Genomic DNA, 21,208 nt, shown 5'->3' with positions numbered 1-21,208 from the left:
TTTCCCCAGGCAGCCCCTGGAGCACCGTGCCCAGTCCTGTTTGGCTCCACAGCCCCCGTGGGGACAGGCTGGGGGGACCAAGCAGGGCTTTAGGCACTCAGCAGAACCCCTTCGTCTGCAGCAGGACACAGGGGATGTGTCTGGGGCAGCCCTAGGCAAGGAAGCACAACTCAGGGGAGGGCAGCGTCTGGCTGTTTGCAGCCAACTCTGACTGTCCTGGCAGCTGTGGTGGCAGAAATGGGACAAGGGAGAGAAAAAGCCCTTTTAGTCTCTGAAAGCCAGCAGCTGGGCTGGATCTGGGCTGGGGAGCGGGGCAGCAGGGACTGCTTGTTGCCCAGGGTGGTGCAGCTGGGGTGAAATCCCCCGAGGAGGCCGCTGCCTTGCACAGTCAGGCCATGCACTGCAGGGAAAGGAGGGGGGGGGTTTCTGAAGTTATGGGTGACAAGGGCCGTACATCTCCTGCGTTGCTCTGCTGGCCTCTGTGCCTCAGTTTCCACAGTTTTCCCAGCCATTGCCCAGCTCCTGGGGTGCCCCCTTGGACTTCGTGCCACCCCTGCACTGCTCCAGCGCTGGCCTGGATTCAGCCAGAGTGCATTTCCCAGAGATCGTGTTTTAGGAACCATCTATTTTTAGGATGCCCAACCTGAGGCAAAGGCAAGGAGCAGCTGACAGTTTGGAGAAGTCAGCGTGAGAAGTGAGGGTTTAAAAAAAAAAAAAAAAAAAAAAAAAAAAAACACACAAAAAAACAAGCCTCTGGGAACATCATATGAGCCTCTTTGCATCTCATGAACAATCAAATATTGGGACAGCTCGTCCATGTCCCGGCGTAACTGGCTCTGTTGAGACTCACGGAGACAAGAAGAACCTTGGGGCAGAGGCACCTCCAGCACAGGTGTCCCCTGGCTGGACGTGAGCTGAGAACTGATGCTCTTCTTGCATGCGATTGCGCTGTCCCCGCTATGGCCGGGCTTGGCCCTCTCCCTATGAGCCCCGCCAGCCACCTCCAACTTCTGCCCCATTATATTTTAACTGCTGCCTCGTTAATTTTTAACGAGCCTTGCCGCGTGCGGGAGCTCTGGCAGCATCACCCTGTGCTGTTTTATGGGGGGGCGCACAGCCCAGCCCTTACCCCAGGGGCCTGGAGAACGTTTTGGGGTAAATGCTCAGGAAGAGAGTGAGGAACCGGAGCATCCTTGTGCTGGGATTCTCCATGGCAGCTCCTGCCTGTCCTGTGCCTGTTTTCTACCCTGGATAAGGGATGGGGTGCTGGCATGGTGGGGCGGGGGGTGGTCCATGGGGTGCTGGTCCTCGGGGTGCTGGTCCTCCCCTGTCCTTTAGCATCCCGAAGGATGGATGGAGACCCACAGATGGGAGGTCTTCATCCCGCAGAGGAGGCAATTTTGGAGCAGAGATGCTGCATCTGGGGATGAAATCATCTACCTCCTCCTCCTCCCCGGTAGCCGGGCGGCCCCCCCCGCCGCAGCGCGGCGGGGGGGGCCGCCCGGCTACCGGGGAGGAGGAGGAGGGACGCTGACATCACCGCCGGAGCGGAGCCGGGGCGGCCGGGCCGGCTCCGCTCCGCTCCCGTTCTCCGCTCCCGCCGGGGGACCCCGCCGCTCCCGGTAAGGCTTGAGGGGGGGGACCGGGGCGGGGGGGTGAAGCAGCGGGAGGGCTCCGGGCGGCAGGTGGATGGACGGACAGACGTAGGGATGGACAGATCGACGGACAGCCCCGCGGCTGCTCACCATCCATCCATCCATCCCTCCCTCCCTCCATCCATCCCTCCATCCCTCTTCCGCGGGATGCTGCGGGAAGCTGGAAGGAGGTGGGGGCGGGGGGGGGCGGGCAGGCGGTCGGCAGCAGCACGGCTTTTTTCCCCGGTGAAGATGTGTCGCTAGGAGGAATATGTAAAAATGTACCAAAAAGAAAAAAAAAAGAGAGAGACAAAAAAAAAAAAGAAAAAAAACCAAAACAAACAAACCCAACCCCAAAACCACCCCAAAAAATCCTACATCTTCCTCCGCCAGCTCCGTGCAGCGATGCCAGGCTGGAGCTGCCGGAGGGGAGCTGCGTGCGGCGGGAGGTTTCGCAGCACATATGTCTATTTTAAAAAGCCCGTGGCGTGATCTCTTGCCCTACTTTCCAGACTCTTTGCCGGTACTTTCCCTGTGTTCAGAGGCCGAGCCCTGCTGGTGGGAGCTCCCCGGGAAGCCATAGCTGAGCGAGCCGCTGGGCTCTCCCCAGTGTCCGGTGGCTGAGACAGGGGACGGGGCACTGGAATTGGGGTTAACACAGCGGTTTGATCGCTAACGCGATGCCTTTCTCTCCGGCAGAGAGAGGGAGGTCCCCAGCGCCATGCGGATGAGACCAGGCTGAGAAGAGGACGGCACGTTTGTACCCAGCACCTCAATTAACCTAATTTGCTCCCCTCCGTTTGCCCCGGTGATGAAAAGTCTCCCTACCCACACCTGAGCTAACCCTGCTGAGCTGCAGGCACTGGTGTGGCTCCACAGTGATTTTGGGGCTGGAAGGATCAGGAGCTCCTCTCCAACGCGGAGATTTTCCAACACTGAGATATTTTTTTTTTCCCCGTGTGCGCAGGGACGGGAGCGCTCCCATCCCCGACGCCTTGCCCCAGCCCGGTCATACCACCCCGGGCCCCCGATGCCCAGCTGGATTGGGGCAGCGTGACTCCCCCTCCACGCCATCACCATGGCCTCCTCGGACGGGCTGCAGTACCGGGCTCTCTACGAGTACCAGAAGGACCGGGAGGAGGACCTGGCGCTGTGCCCTGGGGACGTGCTGACGGTCAGCAGGGCCGGGCTGCTCAGCAGCCCCGACTACAAGGAGGGTGACGAGCGCAGCCCCCAGGGTTGGCTCCACGGCCTCAACGAGCGCACCAAGGAGCGCGGCGACTTCCCCGGCACCTACGTGGAGTACCTGGGTCCCACACGCATTGTCGCCGCCGCCACCAAGGCCAGGCCACGGCCGTTGCCCCCCGCCACCCGCTGGGACCCCCCCCACCCTGGGGTGAGTGCTGGGGGAGCAGGAGGGAAGGGGGGAGCCCACGGGTGCGTGTCCCCTGCAAGATGGTGTGGAGCCTGGGTGGATGCTGGCTTTCGGGATGGTTCTGCAGGGATCCACCCTTGGGATGGGGATCCAGCCCCAGAAGGAGGAGCTGGGATTTATTTGCCCTGGTGCATCAAGGCAGCCACACGAGGGGAAGGTGGTGTCCCCCCGCAGGCCACCACGCTGCAGGGCTTTCTCCTCTCCAGCATCCCGGGCTGGCTGCTGTGCAGGTGTGGGATGGCCAAGGCTGTCCATGTCTGTAAGAGCACAGGAGAAGATAAAGATGAAGCTCTTTCCCCGCCCAGGGAGGAACAGAAAGCCCCATGGCAGTCCCCAGAGACCTTTACTTCCAACTGCTCTTCTCCCCTCCCTGCTGCGGCACCCGATTCTGGCTGCTCTGGGTGCCTGGGCAAGCGCTGGCCCCCAGCCAGCTCCCAGCCGCGCGGTCACTTTGTGCAAGCTGGGACGAGGGGACAGTCCAGGCACACGGTGGGGTCAGTCCCCAGGGCAGTCCTCCATCCCCGGGGGCTGCAGCATGGCGCTGGGGGCAATATTGGGCAGGGCCCTTCCTGGCGTGGGGACCTTGGTTTTTTTCTCTGCCGGGATCTGCTGAGCTCGTGGAGCAGCTCTGCCTTCACCATTTACCGTGGCCAAGTGCGCTGGGGCTGGGAGGGATTTCTCAGCAGTTGCATAATGTACCCAAGCTAAAAAAAAATGGCAAAGTAACCCCACCACCACCCCTTCCAGCCAGGCAAACCACCACGACTAAAGCCGTGATGCTTCCCTTCTCCGGGATGCGTTGGTGAAGGAGGAGCACCTTCCTGGAGGAGGTGATGAAGGAGACATGGCTGGGGGGACAGTGGCACCACCTTTAGCCGCAGCTGCCCAAAACCTGCCCGTCTGCCCGGATGGCACCTCGGGCACTCTTCTCGCTCGGTTTGGGACCAAGGTGCAGACGTGGCAACCGGAGAGGCTGGCTGGGCATGTGGGGTACCTTGGCCCAGGGTTTAGAGGGGCACCTGCTGACGAGGAGTCCACCCCCCTCCAAGATACGGTTCAAGGTACCCTTACCACTCCGAATTAAGAGGGTGGGGGCCACCCGACCCCTGGGCTGAGCATGGCAGGACTCGGCTGGAGTGGGGCAGCTCCTTCCCCAGACACCATCCATCACCATGTATGGGATTTGCCATGTGGATCCTGCTGCTCAGCCCCCCCCAAACAGGGAGGCGGGGATGCTGGGACCCCCCTCACCGAAACAGGGCTGCTCCTCCCTGAGCGATGCCCCAAGTGTGCTGAGGCAGACGCAGTCCCGGGTAGGCGAGCAGCTGTGTTCTGCCATCGCAGGAGAGGGGGGGACCACTTTTTGGGGGGTGAGCCCCCTTCCCAGCCAAGATAACTGGTATGCAGGGAGCCCTCTGCCCCTGCCTGTTTGGGGGGCAGAGCCCTAGCAAACTCAGTGCTGTAGTGTGGGCAGCTCGGGTCAGACAGGAGCAGACCGCAGGGCTCTCTCCAGCCCCGTTCACTGGGATTTTTAGAGATGGGAGAGTGTGGAGCCACCCTCTTGCTTCTGCCCATCACCCCCGCACAGGGGGTGTACGGGCTTCTCCCCGAGGGGCTGGCAGATGTGCCCAGGGGACCCCTGCCCGCAGGTGACGGGGACACGGTGATGCCGCGCAGATCCAGGCAGGTCCCCAGCAGGAAGGGCAGCCTGGCTGGAGAGCCTGGACCATGTGGAAGGGCTCAGCACAGGATCCCCAGCCCCGCGTGCGCTTGGGCGAGAGGATAAAAAATTAAATTCAAAAACAATATATAAAATTTAGATTTATTTTTTTTTAATGGGGGAAAAAAAACCCACCACTAAAACCAGGTTTTGGGGGTAGAGTGGGGAGGGTGCTGCCACCTGCAGGACGCGCTCTGGCCATGGCCTTGTGTCCAGCCCCCTGTCCCGGAGGACACGGGGTGCTGCCTCCCCGGTGCTGTGCCGTGGGGTGCCCCTCCGTGGGGTGCCTTGCCTGGGGCGATGTCAGGGTGCGCGGGCACTTTGGCAGCGGACACTCGTGGCCCACAACCACGTCTCCTTGCAGCAGCAGAGCGGCGTGTGCCATTTTATGTCAGTTTAAACCCAAACCTCCCAGCTGGTGGGATTTCCTGTAGAGCAAAAATCTCCAACCTTCTCTTGGAAGAGAAGGGACTTTTTTTTTTGTTTGTTTTTTTTTGGAAAATTCTTCCCGTACCGTTTCCCTTCCCAAACAGAGGTTTTGAGGGACATTTGTTTTGGCTGGCCCAAATGCTGATTTTCTGTGACAGCGGCGTACCACCCTTTGTGTCCTCGGTGCCCACTAAGCCCTGGTGGCTTGAGCAGGACCTTGAGCAGGGTGAAGGTCCGGAGGGAGCCCTGAATGGGAGACAGACATTGCATTTCCCAGCCATATCCCAGAACCAGGGCTGGCTCTGCAGAGAGGAATGGTTTGGTTTTTTTTTTTAGTTAAATAATACCCTAAAAATGGTTCTGCAGTGGATCTGAGTCCCCAGGGGACTTCCCAGGAGCTCAGCGGCTGTTTTGCCCCTGCCTGGTTGTCCTGGGAGGCATCACCGCTGCAAGGCATCACCTCCACTTCTGCCGGGGTCGGAGCCGAGCGGTGCGTCAGGATGCTGGGGTCCAGCCTGGCACCCTGAGGAGATAAAGCTCCAACCCTGAGCTTGGGGCTATTCCTGCTGTCTCCAGCAAGGAGACACAGATGGTTATTTTTTGCCGTCATCACCTTTCCCCACCACCTTGGAGGCCAAACCCCAGTTTTCCCTAATTAAAGAACAACCCGTGTGGTGGGGACGTTTTCCATGGGCTCCCAACGACCTGCTTTGCGTTAAACCATGAAATCTTCCCCGTTCCTACCCAACGCGCCCACTCGTCCCCATCGGGCAGTGGGGGGGACCCTGTTGCCAGGCTCGGGGGTCGCAGCTGTGCCTGGGGACTGGATCAGCCACCTACGAGCGGGAGGTTTGCATCCCTTCCCACTATCCAGGGAGCACCAGGGCATCACCGCGGCAAAGATGAGAGGCCAGATCCACCTGTTGCAGCCAGGTTGTGTTTTTGCAAAAGGTCGAAGGCAGCGTGGCCCTGTCCACAGCCCCCCCCCTTTTTTTTTTCTCTTTTTCATTCCTTAAAACCATTATGGGTTCATTGGCTTCACACGTGAGCTCCCTGCCTTCTGCCAGGCAGCAAAAACCAAAGACAGAATGACTCTAATGCTGGAGTTGGCCAGGCTGGAGCGTACCTCAATGAGGGGAAAATTCACACTCAGGCTTTATTTAATCTGCTATCATTTTTTTTAAAAATATTTCCACCAGAACAGATCCGCTCACAACATAAAACAGGTAGAAGAGCTCTTGACACACCACCCTTTCCAGATGCCATCTGTGGCCTGGTGGACACACATGGCTCTGATGTCCTGTGGCCGGTGGCAGCCCTGGGCTGTCCCCTGCCCCTGCCCACTGCCTTCCTGGGGGGATTCAAGGCCACTAACCAAAGAGTGGGAGTGGGAGGGGAAATCCCGACACTGTCAGAGTCTCTGTCAGGTATAACCCGCACAGGTGGAGGGGTTTATCAGCCGGGATGATAAGAAGGGATGGATGGATGGATGGATGGATGGATGGATGGATGGATGGATGGGAGTGTGCCCTGGGGTAAGGAGAGCTGCTCTCACCCCCTGCCAAGGGGTTTGCTCCTCTCTGGCAGGGTCTGAGGTGAGGTGTCCTTGGTATAAAACCCAGGAGCCAGCAGCACCTGGGGATTTGTGCCATGGAAAACCTGACCCATGTTTGGCTGAAGGGCTCCTCAAGGGCTGGTGGAGGTCTGAGGTCTGCATCAGCCAAGGGGATGTCTGAGTCCTCCTTGGGCTTGCGCTCAACCCTGTTGTAGACACCAGAGAATCCAAGGGGCTGAGAGCTGCTGGGAGCCATGTCAATGCCGGGTACAGATCTGCCCCCCAGCTCCTGCCTTGTGCTGCTAAGGGCTGTGGGTGCTGAGAGGGGGCAGTTCTCAGTGCCATGGGAGGAGAGGTGGGGGTGGGTTTTCGGCCTGAAGGAGCTCCACACTCAGGGCAGGATGCTGCCCGCGGGTAGGGCTCATGCCGGAGCAATTCCCTGCATCTCAGCAAGTGTCTGAGCCCCCAACAGTGACTCTTACTGAAAAAAGAGGATAAAATATGGGAGAAGTTCTCCTCCAAAATTGTACGTGTATAAGCCGAAGTGTTGGCTGCGTCTGTGCCAAAGCAGCAGCTTGATCCTGTCCTAGGGCAGCCTGAGGAAAGAGGTTGGAATTCCCACAGGCAGGAATTTCCAAGCCCCTTCTCCCTGTCTTTCCAGGGCTCCCCGGGCAGGCAGAGCTCGCTGAGCATCCCACCCTCCCCGAGCAGGCACTGCCGACTGTGGCCAGGCTCATCGAGGCGCTGGAAAAACAAGGTATGGGCAGCCATGGAGTCCGTCCGCAGGGTGTACATGGGTGCACGTGTGAAACCACCCGCTCTGCCCATGTTTGGAGATGCCCCAAGAGCATCACTAGAGCCAAACCTCTCCCCACGCACCCCGGTACCCATGCAGTGTGGGCAGGGCGAGGGAGCTTGGTGGTCATGTTGGAGGGAGGATTTGGGGCTCAGGACTGACCCCTCTCTCCTGGCTGCCCCTCAGGTCTGGACAGCGAGGTGCTCTACAGATCCAGCCCCGGCGTGCTGGGGGATGCTGAGCTGAAGCAGGCTCTTCTGGCGGGTAAGTCCCAGAGCCGCGTCCCTCCCTGTATCCCTGGGCGGGAAGGGGGCCGTGGAGGTGATGCTGCCAGGTGAGTGGTGTGACCCAGGCACAGCAGGGATGGGTTACCGGCTCCGACCTCATTATGGCCCTAATTAGAGCTCTGTAAGGCGCTGCCTGCATGCGAGCCCCCCTCCTCTCCCGCAATATCCTGGTGTGACGCTGCTAAGAAGGATGCAGTGCGAGGCTGGGGCTCTTCGTTAGAAGCCCTATTTCTTTTAAGGAGAAAAATATTATATTTTGCAAACCTCTAGGGCTTCTATTGGAGAAGCGGGGCAGGGAGAAAGCCTCTTGTGTGTGTAATAGGGAAAAAGAAAGGTGGAAGAAAAAGCACATGTTTTAGGAGAACGGGAAGCGTTTTGCAGGACTTGGGGCGGGGGGGGGGGGGGACACACATGAGCAGGCTGGGGAGGAGGGGAAAAAAACCATCTCCCCACCCCTGCTCCTAAATTCACGGTTGGGATGGCACGGGGGCGTTGGGGCCGTGATGGATCCAGTGTGCTGCTCGCATCTCGGAGGGGGGGGGGGGGGGCGGGGGGAAGCATCTCCATCCTCTCGGCCGCGGTGCCCAGCGGGCGGCACTGTGGCACTAGGCACGGCCCAGCCCCGCTCAGCCCGGGTCTGGCACCGTGTCCTGTGTCCCGTCCCCCCCGTCCCCCCCACCCCGCCTCCCGCCGCCTGCCCTTGGGCATCCCGGGAGCTGCCGGCCGGGGCCTGCGGCACGGCGCCGGGCGGAGCGGGGGGGGCGGACCGGCGGCTCTGCCAGCGCCGGGAGCCGGCGGCAGCCGGGCCGTGTTGCTGGGGAGAAGGGCTGTGATGAAATCTGCTATATTAAGCAACATGACCTCATCGCTTCCCCCGCGCACCGGGAGCCGAGTCCCCGCCGGGCGGGGGGGGGACCGGGCTGCGGAGAACGGATGGGATGCAGGAGAGGAGACGCTGGGGGTCCCGGCGCTGCTGCAGCCCCGCTGCCCGAGGAGGGCTCTGCATCCCCCTGGGGCGATGTGGGGGGGACACAGTGCCCCCCACCACCCTGCTCTCCTCCCGCTGACGCAGCCCGGGGAAGGCAGGAGCAGCGGGGTGCCCTTTTGCATGGCCTTGTCCCCCAGTCCAGATTTCCCGGCTGATGTCCAGAGGAGGTGAAGGCATCCGGAGATCAATCCCCACGGCCCCGGCTGCCCTGGGCATTGATGCCCAGGCTGGGCACGGGCAGCGACAGCAGCACGAGAAGGATGCTTTGCTTTCTGAGCACGCAGGAGTTATGGGTCCTCCATCCTCCCCGCGCAGCCGGTGCAGCATCCCCAGCAGGCATGGGGCTCCCAGTCACTACCGAAATCCTGCCCAGCCTCGGAGACTCCCCCAGCCCAAAGGCAAAATCCCCTGGCTTTGCTGGAGCCCGGGATTGAGTTCTGAGCAGCTGCTGCCTCTGTTCGAGTTTTCATCTCTCACTGCAGGGCCCAGCGCCGGGCAGGGAAATGCCATCGTGGTTTTCAAACCATTTGAAAGCCCTGAAAAATCCCCAACAGCCCTGAGCGACGTGGTGCTCCCAAGCCCCCCATCTCCTGTAGGACCCGAATAAGTTCTTCTATTTGTCAACTCAGGGGCTGCCCTGTGTGCTCAGCGACACCAGAGCTGGGCAAAGCCGGAGCTGGCTGCAGGGGGTAGGACATATCATGTTTGCTAGCTCTCAGCTGGAGGGGCTGATGCTCAGCCCTGCCACAGAGATGCTCTGCAAACAGGATGGGGATGATGTTCCTGCCAGGGCCCAGCATCCCAGCAGGGCACAGGCTTGGCAGCCTGCTCCTCCTGCAGTCTCCTGGGACCGGAGAACCAGCAGTGGTTCCTCAGGGCCCTGCAGGAGCACAAACTGGGCTGGGGAGGGCAGGAAGGCATCTCTGCTTCGGCTCCCATACAGGAGCTTCCATTGCATTTGGTGGGGTAAAACATCCCTGCCATAAAATGGGAGTTTGCATGCCCCCTGTGCGAGATGGCAGACGCGAGGGTCGTGTTTCTCCTCCTCTTGTGCTCCTGATGGTCCATCCCTCCAGTACCCCACCTGTGCCAGCAGCCCGCAAAAGTCAAGCTCCATCTTGGGGAACGGGGAGAAATCAGAGCTGGGGCTGGCAAGTGGTTGGAACCGAACCACGTCTCGGCTAGGGGGAAAATTGAGGGGTTTTCCCACCAGGGGTTTCAGCTTCCCTGCGAATACCCAAATCATGCTGGTGTTTGGCAGCGATGGCAGGAAAACTGCTGGAGAGCGCAAGGAAAAAGGATCAGGAGCTGGAGAAGTTTGGTTGTTGGTTCTCTAACCCCCAGATCTTAACGTGCTGGGAAAAACAAGGTGTTTTCTACACTTTTCTACACTGAAAGAGCATCTGAGCTTTCAGTGGGGAGAAGGAGGAGGTTTCTCTGTGGACAAGGAGCCGTGTGGGTCAGAGTGGCCCTGGCTGTCCCACAAAGCCCACAGGGATCATGCCCCCAGGGCCAGGCAGCTCAGGCACCCGGCTGAGTTGTGCAGATCGAACCCTTTCCCCATCCCTGGCCCTTTCAGAGCCCTTACCCGTGGGGGACCGAGCCTGACGGGGCAGTCCCCAAGCCAAACACCACCCAGGCTTCGGGATGAAGCTTTCCCAGGTTTCCCACCCTCATGGGGCCGTGGCAGCATCAGGCATGGCGAATTTGGATGCAGCGTGGCTCCACATGGCTATACAGCCTGGGATGGGGCTGTCCCTGTGCCCCTCCCCAGCCCTGGTGACATCCTGCAGGATGGTGGTGGCATCTGACCACCGGCTAGAGCCTGTGGACCAAACTTGATATTTCTGTGTTGAATGATGTGAGAAAAATTATTTATAGGGGAGGAAAAAAAAAAGAGAAAGCAAAGACAGGGCTCATCGATAAAGGTGGGGGGAGTGAACCGAGCACCCATGGACACCCGGCTGAGATGCCACCAGGGCTGGCGGGTGGAGCACGGACCAAAGGGTGGTTGGGTTCACAGCAGGCTTGCACTGGCTCCAGAAGAGAATTAAAGGTTGTAGGATACTCGGTGTTTAATTCAGACCTGTACGCCCCGAGAGGCGAGCAGGGCCACGCGATGCCACTGAACACGGGAGTCGGTGTCACGTGGCGGCACCAAAAAGGGACTTAGTGAAAAGCTGCAGCCCCACCAGGAAGCGGGGGGACTTGCCCAAGGGCTGCAGGCGATGAGCCAGCCAGGAGCCCCGCTGCAGCTGCAGGGAAAGGGTGATGGGCAGAAAAAGAAGAAGAAAGTAGAGCTTTAAACAGCTGCGGCAGGGTGCAGCACTCGCCCCCGCTGCCCCCGGTGCTCCCTGCAGTGCCCGGCTCCTGGATGTGGGACTGCTTCATGGCCTGGGGGCACCCCTGTGCCCATCGTGCCGGGGGCCACGCGCTGACCCCGAGGGTTTCCAGCCCTCCTGCTGTCCCCTGTGTGTGGCTCGGGGGCTGTTTGGAGCACAGGGGATGGGGCAAATCACCTGGAAAGTCCACGGTGCCTGTGGACACGAAGTGTAGGAGACCCTCCGGTGCCCAGGGGCGATGTCTTCTCACCCCACGCTTGCTCGGGGTCCTGCCTGCACCGCTCTCCCTCTGAGATGTGCCGGGCAGCCTTCTCCTCATGGCTGCCACTGAACCTGGAAACTTGGGACCTTCTCTGGCCGGGGGCAGCAGAGCCGTGGGTGGGCTGGTGGGTGCTGGAGCCCTTCGGAGCTGAGGGACCCGAGCTCGGGGAGACTCAGCATCGGGATGGCTGCAAAGTCCTGCATTTAGTGGCCAGGCAGTGCTGTGCCACCGCTGGGTAAGGATGCTCTGCATCCTCATCCCTCCTCCCTGGTGGGGGACGGGGCACGGAGGCGCCGCAGGCACCCCCACCCCGTGGCAACCTGGGTGTCCCCTATGGCTCGGATGGGGCTGAACCCATCCAGGGTGGCAGCAAAGCACTGAAACCTCACACATCTTGGATACCCCAATCTGAGCTCCGGGGTCCACGGGGAGCGGCGAACACCACGAGCCTTCCCCAGGCGGTGCTGGGAAAAGCCTCCGCGGTTGTCAGGACCAGGCAGGAGCTGCCTGTATCCCGGGATGCCGGGGCGAATCCGGCGGCAGTGCGAGGCGGATTGGAGCCAGTGTCTCCAGGCGTGCCGTGCCTGCGCTGCCATCCTGCACGCTTTGATCTCGGTCCCGACACAGAGCCGTCTGCCTGGAGACTCGCTCACGTGCCCGGGAATTAGGTCAGGCCTCGGTGGGGATTAGCGGGCGATGGTGGGCTCCGGGGCTTCACCGGGGCTGACGGGAGCTGCTGCTGGGCAGAAAGGACCAGGCTGGAGTGAAGGAGGTGGCGGGGGGGGGCTCACACTGCTGCCCCCCATCATCACGGAGTGGATGCCCAGGGAGGGAGCGCATCCCCGTCCTCGTCCCTGGGATGCCAGAGGGGGTTGGAGGGCTCTGGTTTCCCCTGGCCAGCAATTAACCTCACCACGACGACTTTATTCCCAAACGCAAGGCGTCCCGGTGCCTGCCGCTCTGCTTTTTATTTATACCTGCAGTGGAAATAAACCCCGCATCGTCAGAGCCTGGCGAGAGGCATGAGCTCATCTTTTATATTTGGTGGTGACGATAGAAGGGTAAATAAACGGCAGTGGCGCAGACATCCCTGCCAGCCCCATCGGGATGAACTGGGGGTGAGCTTTTGCCATCCCCTCCCATAGCTACTGGGGAAACTGAGGAAGGGAACTGCCCTCGGGAAGCAGAGGCAGGGGACGGCAGCTTCACTGGGTGCCCTTGAAAGGGGGTCCCTGGCTGAGTGCAAGCCGGGGTTATGCCAGGGTGAAACCCATCAGGGACGGTGTTTGGGGCTGCCAGGAGCTCCCACGCATGGGCAGGGGGTATCCTGGCAGGTGCCAGGTCCCCAGCACAAGGCACCAGCGGGCTGCCTGAGAGGTGTTACTATGATGCTGAATCAAAGCTGGGGAAATATTTCCCTGATTCGGGGCACAGCTTCCCAGTAAACCCCCACTGTGGGATACCTGGGAGCCTCAAACACCTGGTTGGGTCCCAGGGGTGTACAGGTCCCTGTGCAGGCAGCAGCCGTGTGGATGGGAAGGTATAGCCCCCAGGACTGGGTGACAAGGTCGTCCCTGCAGTGCCAGCTGATGCTTAAACCTAAAAGGTCTGGAAGGGGTAGGGAAAATCCCAAGTCAGTATTTAAGTCAGCCCCAGGTATGGGTGGTTTGGGTGCCCCTCTACCATGGGGACCAAGGCCATCATGCTGAGGCAGTGCTTGGCAGCCGTGGTCCGGCTGAGCCCGTAGGAGTCCCTGCTGCACCCTATCGCCCACGCTCTGGCCAGGACGTGGGGCACAGCCATCACCTGTGTCCGTGTGCGGGGGACAGCCAGTTACCGGGACCCACTCAAGCCTGTCCTTCGAAACAAACCCCCCCACCTCCTCCCTGTCACCTCTTGGCTAAACATCCTCCACGTTTACCGAAACTCCGGGCTTACTCACACCTCCCCGGATGGCTGCAGCTGCCGGGAGAGGTCCCGGCGTTTCCTGCCCAGCCTGACTCAGCCCAAAGCCCCAGCACCCCCCTGCCTCTGCTGGGATGCAGGGTCCGGCATCCTGGTGAGAGGAGGCTGGGAGCACCCATTGCTTTTCCCTCTGGGCAGGTGGTCATCCCGCGCACCCTTTCCCCAGCCCCAAATTTATTCCTGCTTTTCCACCCCCATGGGTAAGGGATGCTCTCCACTGGTCCCCGGCCGCTTGCTTGCTCTGCCGGCAGGTCAGCAAGCAGGTTGTGTGCAGGTCAGCAAGCAGGGTTGGCATGGGGTTGAGATTGGGGTTTTGGGGTATTTCCTTCTATTTGTGTCAGGCGGATGGAATCCCTCCATCATTCCCCTGGGGAAAGGACGGGAACATCTGGAGAGTGGCGGGAGAGCTGTGACTCATCCTGCAGCATCATTAACTTCTTATAGCTGGTTATCATCTCCCTCTGATAAGGAGAGAGCAGCACCCGTGGGGTCAGGCCCGGCAGTAATTGGCTGGGAAGGCACCAGGGTTAACCCTTCCCCGGCTGAGCATCCCCGGAGCTGCTGGTGCGCAGCCGGTGCCGGGGAGCAGTTCGGAGCACCCCCGGGTGTGCTCCCAGCCCAGCGGGGAGCCCAGCTCACCACAGGGAGCTGGGGCAGGAGGATGCCACTGCGTCTCCAGGAGGATGGGGGCAACGGGCTAACGGCTATTTCTAGCCAACATGCCAAGGAGAATGGTGCCATGAGCAATCAGTCCCTGTTAGCAGGGTATAAATCCCCCCCCGCCCCCCCGGTCTACCCGTCACGCCTCTCTCAGGGTGTAAGGATGTTTTTGAGTTTTGCTTTGAAACCGGCTGAGCCTTCCCTTTGAACACCCCCCCAAGCCCATGCCTAACGATGCAAATGAGCTAATTAGGCCTCGGTGGAGCCCGGGGCTGATCGCCTGGGGCCAGCGCCCGGCAGCGGCCCCTTCCCTGAGCAGAAACAGCTTGCGGCTGCTCTTCCCAATCCGTGCCAGCATCCTTAAGGCAAGTGACAGGTCCCTGCAGAAACCTCGGCGGCGGGCAGGGGAAAGCAGCCAGGCTCCCCCCGGGGCTGAGAAGGGGCTTGGAGTTTGCCCAGGGCATCTCACTGATGGGAGCAGCTCTCTGCAATACAGCCCAAGCAACGAGACCCCGAGACCCCTCCCAGCAGCATCCCTGGGTTTTAGCCACGCAATATGGGGGTTTCAGCCCAAAATTGGGGTTGGAGCTTCTCGCATGATCCCTGACCTGGCTCTCCTCCTCCTGCCCAGCTGGAGCCAACCTGCCAGCTCGCTTCTCCAGGGCAATTGCTAGCAAAAATGGGGAACTGGCTGTCATCCCCCACCAAACCCCAGTAGAAATAACCCTTTTGGCCGGCTGAGAAGGTCCAGAAGTGGGGCTGGGAGATGGGAGCATCAGTACGGACCAGAGCAGGACCAGGGTGCAGCAGGCAAGAGCCGGCACAGCCCTGCCCACCTCGCGGATGCCGAGGGCAGAGTGGTCCATGGGGTGATGCTGTGACATCGGAGGGGTGCCAGAAAGGCAGCGCCCACCTTTGCCCTGGGTTGTGTTTGGCCATGCTGGATGTCTGCCTGTCCCGGCGCGGTGCCATCTCTCCCAGCCGTCCCCGTGCTGCCCCTGGGCACAGTTCCCGGCCAGCCGGGTGCTTGCTCCTGAAAATGAGGTAGCGTCTCCAACGGCTGGGTTAAAGGCTTCGCCGGGCATTGGTCAATCTGTTTTCTCTCTGGTCTCCAAGCCAAATGCCAGGCACTGTCCATAAGGGACCTGCTATGGCTTCTTGTCCCCAAGCAGGCGGAGGGGGAAGCGGGAAGGTTCCCAGGCTGCCTGGTCCATGGTGGGGACACTCCAAGGAGATGACATCCAGGTCAAGGTGCCCAAAACCAGCCTTTGCCAGGAGTTAGGGAACTGCTCCCCATCCCAGCTCCGCTGCCCGGGCACCTCTGAAGCCTTGCCCTAGGAAACAGCTTTTCTCTGCTTTTTTGGGCTTGTCACCCCAGAAGGGAATGTGGCCACACGCAGCCAGCTGAAATGGTTGGAGACTCGAGGCATTTTCTACTGGAAAATGCGGGGCAGCTGGGAGATGGAGCATCTCCCAAAATGGCACCGATTTTAGTAAAGCTGCATTTGGGGTTAAAGCCGCGGAGAGGGAAGGGGAAGGGGGCTCAAAGCAGGGCAAGCCCATCATCTTCTCAATCACAACACGCCAGGCCATTTGGGGCCTGACACGTCATCTTTCAGAAAGTGCAAAATTTGCTCTTTTTTCAATATTCTCATTTAGAAGAATCGAGAAATTCAGTTTCTACAAACAAACCATTTCAAATGATCCCAAATATCTTGGGCTTTTCTATTATCTCCCTCCCCCCCTCCCAAGACTTCTCCTATGAGGAGAATTTCAAAACATTGCGTTTGGCTCCAGTTCGAATCAAAGGCGGATTTTGAAACCTCTGGATCTTTGCAAAAGGGACCGTTACCCTCCGGGCAGCCACCTCCCGGCCCTGCTGGGCTGAGAGACCTCCAAGAAAAACGCATGAGGCAATACCAAAGGATGCTAAAAGGGCTCTTTGCCCTGGACCCCGGTGAAGCAATGTCCCCGTGCTGGCCCAGCTGCAGGGCTTGGACAGATATGACCCACCCTTGGGGTCCTGCTGGACCGTGGGACATTTCTGCTCAGAGCACTGTCCCCATCCCAAGCCCAGCACGAGTGGGCTCAGCCTCCCCTGGGCACTTCGCCCCATCCGTGGAGCATCCCTCACCCCTTTCCCTAGGGCACAGCGTTTCGGGCATGCTGGGGGTGACATGGGCCTTCAGCAATGTGCGTTGCCTGGGGACCATAACCCCATGCCATGGATGCATTTTTCCAAGCAGTTCCTCCAGGGCTGGGATTGGCACATAGGTGCCTGGCCTTTGATGGCCCAAGGGTGCCTGGGGCAGCTGCTCAGCCCATCCCATGGGTGCTGTCCTGCAGTGGGACCCCAGTGGGACAGCGAGAGCCCCTGGATGTAGTGTACACAAGGCAGAGATGCTGCCTCGTGCTTTCCATGGGCACGTGGAACTCAGGGTCAGTGGAAACCGGGACAGGAATATTTGCTGGGGAGAGGCTTGGCAGTGAAATCATGGGCTGCCATACCTGGGAGATGGGGGCACGGGCAAGGAAATCGGCACCCATGTCCAGAGGAAGTCCGGCAGGGATGGAAGAGCTCTGAGCTCCGTGTCAGAGGGGCAGCACCACGGGGTAAAGGTTCCCGCTGTGTCTCTCCCTGCAGACGCCTCGGCCATCGACATGGACCTGTACGATGCCCAGACACTGGCGGAGGCCCTGAAGTGGTACCTCCAGGAGCTCCCGTCACCCCTGATCCCTCCAGCTCTCTACAACGAATTGGTTCACATGGCTCAAGGTAAGCACGGCCAGGCTCCCCCCACACCTTTGTGGGGCTGGAGAAGCTTTGAGAAGGCCCTAGAAAGGCTCCTCAGCATCCCCAGGGCAGCTCCTGACCCCATCCCCTGCCCGATGCTGCATTAAGGGCAGATCCCGGAGAAGGACCACTGGGAATATCCCTTGTGCCGGAGTGGCGCAGCAGCTTTTGGGAGATGCTCCAGGAAAGAGAGGGGAGACCCGGTGGGCAGCTTTGCGCCCGCCACAGCATGGTCCTCTCCTGCTGCAGTGCCCGGAGGAGGAGGTGCTGCCCACTGGGACGGGCGGCTGCCAAGGCTGGGTGATGCTGGCCCCAGAAGAAAGCATTATTATAATATTTTGGCTCCGCTGCCTGGGAATTTTTCACTGTAATCTCGTTAACTCTTGGCTTTATATGGGCATAGAAAATTCTCCGCTTTTTCAGCTTAGTGGCGTTAGGAAGTGCCTTTAGGTCCCAGCAAGCTTTCTAGACTTTGTGCAAATGTATGAGACCATCAAGGTTTTAGTTTTATTTGAAATTTTTTTTTTTTTTTCCAAATAAACAGGGCAGGGCTCGTACCCAGGTCAGCAGAGTCCACAGTCCCTCCCAACAGGGAGCCTGGACCAAAACCCATTTCAAATGAGTTCTCGCAGAGCTGCTCAGCCCTTTCCAGCCCGAGGTCCCGTGGGCATCACCAGGCACACGTGAAGCCCTTGCCCACCGTGTTAGGTAGGACCTGAAGCCCTTGCCACCTTTGAAATCAGGATTTCCTCTTTTGCAGCAGCTCTCGTCTCGCTGCCGGTCGCTGCAGTGTCCTCCATCCCTGTGCATCACCTCCCCGTCCTAAGCCAGATTAGCCCTTGGGCGGATCATGCTCTTGGCTGCCTTAAGAGGCACTAAAAGATCACCCGTGGCTAGACCAGCGTGGCCTTTTCCTACCATGCCTTGGTGGGAAAAGGCAACGGGGTCTTCACGGCCTCTAGCAAGGCAAGAGGGACAGGCAGAGAAGATGGGGGATAACTCACACCCGTCCTCCCTGCCCTGCACAGAGACGCCAGCCAGGAGAAACACCCCTGGGGCCGGTGGCACCGAGATGCTGCCTTCCCCTCACCCGTCAGAGAGAGGAGAAATCAAAGGCTGCCTCCTTTCCAAGGATAAAAACGCAATTAGGAAGCAATTAGCTGGGTTGCCTCGTTAAGCAACTTCAAAGGGAAGCGCCTTTCCCCGCAGCCTGCCCCAGAGAGGGCTCTGCTCCTGGCACAAAGGGGGCAGGAGGAGGAGGAGAAGGAGGAGGAGGAGGAGGAGGAGGAGGAGGAGGGGGCAGGAACGGAGGCGAAACCGATGGGGTTATCTCTGGGGCTTTAAAAAAAAAAAAAAAACAACCACAAAAAACATAAGCCTTTCAGAAGATGGTGCTGGTTTTTGGCAGTCTGCCCTGCAAGCAGGTTCCTTCTACCCCGCTCAAGGCTGCGGGCTAGAAAAGTGGCAAGCTGACCACCTGCAAAAGGAGGTCATAAACATCCCCACTTTGCCCCTTTGGCTGTGGACCTTTCCCCTGCGGCATCCCCCGGGTGCAAAAAAAGGTGCAATAAGCAGCTGATTGGGGTCGGGGAGGCTTGGAGCGAAGCCAAACATCCCATGGGAGCAGCTTGTTGGACACGGTGGAGGGGCACACAAATACCCCATCGCCATCCCAGCCGGGTTGCGGACCTGCTTCAGAGGGACCCCCCCCCACCCCTCTGGCTCTGGTGCATCCCGGCCCCAAGGATGGATGCCTGGAGCTGGCTGGGCATCGGCCAAGCCTCAGCCCTGGTGCAAAGAGCCGCGGGGAGCTGAGTCAGCCCCCGGCCGAGCCGGGCTTTGAAGCCGGCTGAGAGCAACACCGCCCCGGGGACCTCCCTGTCCCCCGCAGATGAAAGAGCTGGGCCAAGACAGGGATGGAGGATGGCTGGAGAGCGGCTGTTTCCCATTCCCAGGACAGGACCACAGTCCCAGGACGCTGACCTCACAGCTCACAAGACCGGGGAGCCCCGGCCAAGGCTGTCAGAGGGCACCGGGGACATGGGGGGGACGCTGGTGGGAACACCGCGGAGCTGTGGGCCGCTCAGGTCATCCGTGACAGGGGTTCTGGCAGCACCTCCGTGATGTACAACGCCATTAGGTGCCTGCTTTTGTTCACACGGGCATTTCAAGTATTGCTGGAGGTAGTTGTCCCCCGATCAGCCCTCCCTGCTGCTGCATTTCAGGGGCTTTGCCACAGCCATGTCTGTAGCTCTCAGCCCAGGTGCAGCTTTTTTTCTCCTAAAAAACCTTTTCCCTCCCAGCTTGCTTTTTCTGTGGGGGAGGGCTGACCCTTTAAATTTGGCAGATCTTCCAGCTGGTGCCCGTTTCCCCACGTCTCCTTTGCTCTGCCTTCTCCGTGGCCTTGCTGTGCACCAGGGCAGGGGTCTTGCAGTTCTCCTCCGTTGGAGCGGTAGCGGGGGGTGTTTAGCCCCTGCCAGGTGAGCAGCTCAGCCTCCGATGCTCCCTCCCTGGCTGTGCAATGGGGTGGAACGTGCTGAAGTCCCCCTACAATCCGACCTGGGGTGCTGTGAGTGGGTAAATGGGGCTGGCAGCCTCCCCCCGGGCATCTCCTCTTCATGCCCTGTGTTCCCTGGGATAACCACGTCTGCGGGAAGGGATAGGCTGCAAAGCAACAGTCATGGTTTTGTGGGAAGAGGTTGAGGTCAGGGTTTTTTGGGAGCTCCGTGGGGAGTAGAGACGTGCCACAGCTCATGTCGTATGTGCCAGGCCTCCATGAGACACAAGGGGATGCCCCAACCTCCTGAAGTGAGACTTTTTCTCCTGTTTCTCCTCCGCTGCAGAGACCCCAGGCCTGGAGGAGTGTGGCCAGCGAGCCAGAGCCCTGCTGGCCCCCCCAGCCCTGCCGCAGCCCCAGGCGCTGCTCCTGCGCCAGCTCGCCCGCCACTTCTGCCACCTCTGCCAGGGCACCCGCAGGAGCCGCCTCTCACCCCGGCTCCTCGGCGAGCTCTTCGGGGACCTGCTTCTCCGCCCCACGGCAGCCAGGTGAGGTGGCCCTGCCATGCACGGGACAGGGTGAGCAAGAGAAGGATGCCCGTAGCCAGGCACAGGCACATTGGCCTCCAACCAAGCTGTTTTTGCTGGATGGCAGCCCACCAGTGAAGGGTTTTCCGAAGGGGGAGGCCAGAGCTGGGAACCCCATCCCAACTGTGATGCTCTGACATCACACCCATTCCCACAGTGACCATGCGTGATGTCGCACACGGGACTGGCATACGCCACACCACCTCAGTCCTACAAGGGATCCATTGGGGTGGCTGGCTCCTGTCCTGGGGGCATGAGGATTTCTGGGGGGGCTCAGCTGCCTGCACCCTCCTGGACATCCCTATCCTTCTCCCCGCAGCACCGAGGCGAGCCCCGAGCTCCGCGCAAGGATCCTTGAGTCCCTCATCATGGCCGGCGAGACGGCGGAGGCACCATCAGCCCCTGGTAAGAGATACCCAGCTGGCAGCGGAGGGGGGGCAGCAGGAGTGAATTTCGGGGAGGCGATAGCAGCATGTCACGGAGCAGTTTTGGTGGCCGGTGTTGTGACGGGAAGGTGCCCGCATCCCTGTGGCAGTGTCTGGGCTGCGCTGGCTCCCCGGCCAGGCGCACATTTCCCCCCCGCCTCCTTTCTCGTCAGAGAGACTGGTTTTGGGGCATTTCTGTGAGGCCCCTCGGGAGTTTCACAGCTGTTTTCTTGCTTAATGTCCGCGTTGCTGCTCTTTGGTCCCGGTGTGGTGCGAGCGGGTCCCGCTCCCCCATTCTGGGGGCTTGGTCGATGTGGGTGCTCTCAGTCGGGGGCTGCTGCGTGGTTTGTTTCGGTGGGCAGGGACCTGGCTGCAGTCGGGGGTGGTGGGGGGAAATACCAACACAACCATAAAATGGCAGGATAAATGGCAGGATGGTGCTTGTTACAGGATCGAATCCGGGTTTATGATTTTTGACTTGCGTTTAGTCCTCATGTGTGCAGTGTCACATCGCGTCCATGGGCGCACTGCTGCTTCCCCCATGGGGCATCCCCAGGACGGGGACAAGGATGGGCACTTGTCCCCCTCCCTCCCCATGCGTGGGAAAGGAGCTGGGGGCATGTTTTTATGCAGATGTTAATGACCCCACCCAGCCTTCACCCCCCAGGGCTGCGGTTCTGCCCCTTTTATTACCGACGCCAGCGTTTGTCTCCAGCACCTCTTTGGTCTCTGGTAGTTGAAGTCCCAGCCCTCTGCTGGCCACCTTCTCCTGCCATGTCCCTCTTGCTTGGTGGCATCTCATGTCCCATTGGTGTCCAAAACCAAAGCACAT

The 21,208-nt window shown here is 60.1% G+C and overlaps 1 protein-coding gene across 1 annotated transcript in view; it reads left to right on the top strand.

The window, feature by feature from the left end:
- The first annotated feature begins 2,712 nt into the window (after positions 1-2,712).
- Positions 2,713-21,208, top strand: part of PIK3R3 (phosphoinositide-3-kinase regulatory subunit 3) — a 77,801-nt gene continuing 59,305 nt past the window's right edge. The window contains 7 exon segments of the mRNA XM_054211865.1: positions 2,713-2,994; positions 2,997-3,030; positions 7,435-7,530; positions 7,756-7,833; positions 16,718-16,849; positions 19,711-19,912; positions 20,271-20,356. Of these exon segments, the coding sequence (XP_054067840.1) occupies positions 2,713-2,994; positions 2,997-3,030; positions 7,435-7,530; positions 7,756-7,833; positions 16,718-16,849; positions 19,711-19,912; positions 20,271-20,356 (910 nt within the window).

This window comes from Rissa tridactyla, chromosome 8 (genome assembly GCF_028500815.1).
Source record: "Rissa tridactyla isolate bRisTri1 chromosome 8, bRisTri1.patW.cur.20221130, whole genome shotgun sequence".
Classification (NCBI taxonomy): Eukaryota; Metazoa; Chordata; class Aves; order Charadriiformes; family Laridae; genus Rissa; species Rissa tridactyla.
Note: the sequence above shows the minus strand (reverse complement) of the source record. Positions and strands in the feature narration are given on the sequence as shown.